The sequence below is a fragment of the Aphanomyces astaci genome (genome assembly GCF_000520075.1).
Source record: "Aphanomyces astaci strain APO3 unplaced genomic scaffold supercont1.56, whole genome shotgun sequence".
Lineage (NCBI taxonomy): Eukaryota > Oomycota > Saprolegniomycetes > Saprolegniales > Verrucalvaceae > Aphanomyces > Aphanomyces astaci.
Window position 1 is genome coordinate 296735 of NW_009798319.1, and position 4399 is coordinate 301133.

Sequence of the window (4399 nt, forward strand, 5' to 3'; positions counted from 1 at the left end):
CTTTGGCATGTGACGTGTAAAATAGAGGAGGATTGGTCAATTGGAGTCCAGCAATTTGTGATTTTCTTGAGATCTCATTGGATATGAAAATCGTAGGACCAGCTCCCTACGATTTCGTCAATTCACAAATGAATTGCGAAATTTTATGTTTGCTACAAATTCGCATATAGCTTGGAAAATAATTGAGGTTGAGGATTTCGAAATGGTGAAATCGTAGGGGTATGCGCCTACGATTGCATACAAAAGTCAAGTTCTGGCCTACGAATTCCGTAGAATGAGAGATATTTGTACTTCGAAGTATTATTATTAGATTTTGACAGTGAAATGATCATACCAGGTACTACAGGAAAGCAATACTACACCATTTTTCGTCTAAGGTCAGGTTATTTTCGGTATATTTCGTCCGACGCACAACTGATTCACGCCATGTGCGTTATGTTCGCCAACCATTCAATATATTTCGTCCAGACCCTACATGGTTATTTCGACTAATGTCCAGTATATGTCACCCCACAGCCGGTATATTTCACACATTGTTCAGTATACTTCAAATCATGTTTCAATAAATCGACAAAGTAATCGACGGAACGAAGTAGCCAATGAAATTTTCGAAATTTTTTTTCGATAAATCAAATTTCAGGCGTATCCGGTGCATTACCAAGCTTCTCCATTTCACAGAGTTCAACATTGTATCGGACAGACAGTGAGTATATTTAGTTTAAGTAAAATGACGCTCGACGACTTCAGGTGGATTTGACGTCGTTCGTCGAATCTACCGAAAATACCAAAGTTAGCTTGAAAGCACAATATCTATTTGAAATATATTGAACATGTGAAATATACCGGTTGTGGGGTGACATATACTGGACTTTAGTCGAAATATAATGCAACGAAGTAGGGTCTGAACGAAATATATCGAATGGTTGGCGAATACAGTATAACGCACATGGCGTGTATCTGTTGTGCGTCGGACGAAATATACCGGAAATAACCTGAACTTTAACGAAAAATGGTGTAGTATTCCCTTGATCAGATAGGCTGGTTAACAACTTGTTTGACCCATAAATAGTTCAATAATTGCTTCATACCAGAGATATCCTACAGTAGTAGGTATTACTAGATTTAGCCCCGTCCCTTCTTCTGCAGAGGGAGTTTGGATTGGCAGAAAGTAGGCATTACGTGATTTTATTGGCTTAAAAACAGGCTGTTCGTTACCATAGTACATGCTAATTAATCCATTCTGCATCGGGCAAAAACAGGTATGCTAAATGTTGTATAGTATAGTTTGTACAATAATTAAATGCATTTTGGTGAAATGCCTCCAAAGTCCAAATTTGGGTTAGAAATTGGAGAATAGTCCAAGTGGAGGATTTCAAAATGGCCTAATCGCAAAGTTCTACGATTGCATACAAAAGTCAAGTCTGGCCTACAAATTCCGTAGAATTATGCGAGCATTTCACACTCAAATTGTACTAATCAAGGGAATTCGTGCCAGCTTTCGCAAACTGGTTACTTACTACTCGTTGGCATGACTGTGCCCATGGGGTTGCCTGTGCTGATGGCGGCGGTGGCAGGGATAAGTCTCGTCCACACTGTCATGGGCGATGTCTTGCCCTCCATACCATTGTGTGTCAATGCCACGTTCGTCTCGCCGTGCTCAACCAACAGCAGAAGCCTCGCATCAGCCGTGGAACCAGCCGTAGCAGCACATTTAATCGGGTCCAATTCTTCCACGGCATTCCCACCTGTCGGAGAACCTGTAGCCACTGCGAAGATGATGCAGCCACGAGATCATGACTGGACCAACACATCCAAGTTTTACCTCGGGTCGTCGATTTGGCTCGGGTGCATGTTCCTTGGCGTGGTGTTTGCCGTGAAAATGAGGCAGCTTCCGCCGTCCGAGCAGCCATCGCTGTACTACTCTCATGCTCGTTCCATCTCCAACAACCAGTCGAGCCAAGTCATCCAGGACAGCAAAGATTACAACGACCAGCTGCATCCGTCGACCACGTTCATGTCGCCCAATCCGTACATCTTTCTCACCAAGCACAGCAACGTGCGAAGCAGCACGAGCAGCCAGAGCGTCGTGCCGGCTAGCCTGCGGAACTTGGCGAGTTTGGCCAGCACCACCACCTCCAACCAACATCACCTAAACCACCACCATCCAAGTCTCATCTTTTTGTCCTCAGCTACATCGTCCATGACATCGTTGGGGGACCACCGCCCATCGCGCCCCGCCGACATGCATGTGCCGCGCTTTGTGTACCGAGAGAGCGATGACATCTCGACGATGTCAAGTGGAGCGGCGATGATGACCACCACCGGTGGCACGCGGTGGCACACTGAACTGCAAGATCTGAGCGAAGACATGTGCTTTGAGAGCATGCGCACGCGGGTTTCCAACTTGACCGTGCTGGATATGGACCCTAATGATCCAAACCAACTAGATGAAGGCAAAGTGGCCGTGGTCGTGTGAGCGAAGCAGGGTGGCTGTGTTGGTTACTTTCCACTTTCGGTCCAAATTTGTATATTTAAGCCATAACTACTATCGCAACCCCTAACCAGAGTGCCAAGAGATCTCGTTTGTGATGGTCATCCTACCTTTTTTATTATCACGAACAAGTATCAATAGTACTTGTTCAAGTAGTATTGTCCAGTTGTTACCCAAAGTTTGGACTTTTGGGCTGATTCGCCAAATCCGTCGATCGATTCGTTGTACTTACGCTTGTAAGTGCTTATGTAAAAATCGTCCAATGTCACACTAATTTCATTCACACACTAATTCAATGTTGAAATGATCCAAGAGTGGATTTGATTAGCCACTTGATTCGTGTTCTCGGTTTTGATTGGCCGTATATCGATTGTCTTCCAATTTGGTGCTGCTCATTCGAATGAACACCCCAATTTCGAATCGACTGGGCAATACTAGTATTGATTTACCTGAAAAACTTTATTAGTATACATAGGCTGCACGAGCTATACTACTACTGTAGTACGTAGAAGAGGCGAGATATGTAGTGTGCGTCGCGTTCACACTCGAGGGGGGACTCCCGTGTTTACCGGGTAACGTTATGGGCATACCGGTGGTCACTATTTGGGGCCCTTCGATGGAGGGGGGGTCCTGTACATTCAAAATTAAGATTAGAATTAGGGTTCCTGAACTCAATATTGCTACAGAGGAGAATAAATACGGTTTGGTCGTAGGATTTCACAATCAATGGGTGTTGATGGAAAGTGAACTGTGATACTTAACATAGGCTGAAAACACTTTCGGGCCACTTGATTACCTCTAAACGAAGTTGAAGGTGATTGGTTAAAAAGATTAGTAGTGGTATGCAAGTTCGTATTCAAGTTAACCCTGGGCTGGGAATAGCAACACAAGGGGGTCCGGCGTTACAGGGCTACTGGTTCTATTGAAGGAAAATGATAACGGATCAGTATTATTCGTAGATTAAGCGCGTCTGGTTATGAATCTGAGCGGCATATCGCATGTCTAAAGATTGCATGGTTCCCTTCAGCAACTCCGACTTTTAACAGACCAAGGCTTACTGTAGTACAACATCCTACTCCCTGATCTGTGGATGGTATTCTCAAAGCACTGAATCGAGGGCGGGGCAGAAAGTGAGTATGTGGCTGCACCAAGGTCCGTTTTGAAGGTTGATAGTGCGAAGGGAAGGGTTTCGGGGCTTCGGGGGAACAACGGATAACATCGATTGCGAAGGGTCACTTTTTGGTGAAGGTTAGCTGATAACGTTATCTATAACTCGTTGCACTTACTATCATATCTTGGCGATGATAAGAGGTTTCTTACCTCCCTTTGGGCGGGCCGTGAAGACGAAACAGTCAGTACACACCACCGTTCATTGGTCTGTCTGTATAAGGTGGTTTAGTAGCAATCAGAATTCAGAAGCAGGCTTGTTCCGAGACAAACACCGAAAAACGTTCAATAAATCTGAATACCGACCAGCCATATCTGAAAACCGTTCAAACCCACGGAATGCATGTCATTCTACTCAGTTTTTGCACAAATATATTACGCCGGAGTAAACGACAGCTGTGGCGAGAGTTGCCTTTGCAGCAAAACTTCAAGGTTGGCTCAGGTTTTGCACAGGCCGGGCAAGCTATCATCGGTGAAGTCGGACAAATAGTGGGATAATCACTTCTTGACAGAATTTTAATCGGACAAGCAGTGGGATAATTTGCAATAAGAGCAGGCAACAGTGGTCCGAACGAAAAAAGTAATACTACTGTATAGTCGTGCGACAACTTGTATGTCACGCATGATATGCGCAAGATGTTGAGATGTCACTGGACATGTGGTACTGGTGCTAATAGGCTGAAAACAGGAAAATATTGATTTTGGTTTAATTGTATTGGTTAAAATGGTGGTTTTCTACCA

The 4399-nt window shown here is 44.4% G+C and overlaps 1 protein-coding gene across 1 annotated transcript; it reads right to left on the reverse strand.

The window, feature by feature from the left end:
- Nucleotides 1-1481: 1481 nt before the first annotated feature.
- Nucleotides 1482-2576, reverse strand: H257_14307 (hypothetical protein). Its single transcript, XM_009842074.1, has one exon. The coding sequence runs from the start codon at nucleotides 2144-2146 to the stop codon at nucleotides 1712-1714; it is 435 nt and encodes a 144-aa protein (XP_009840376.1). The 5' UTR covers nucleotides 2147-2576; the 3' UTR covers nucleotides 1482-1711.
- Nucleotides 2577-4399: the final 1823 nt, after the last annotated feature.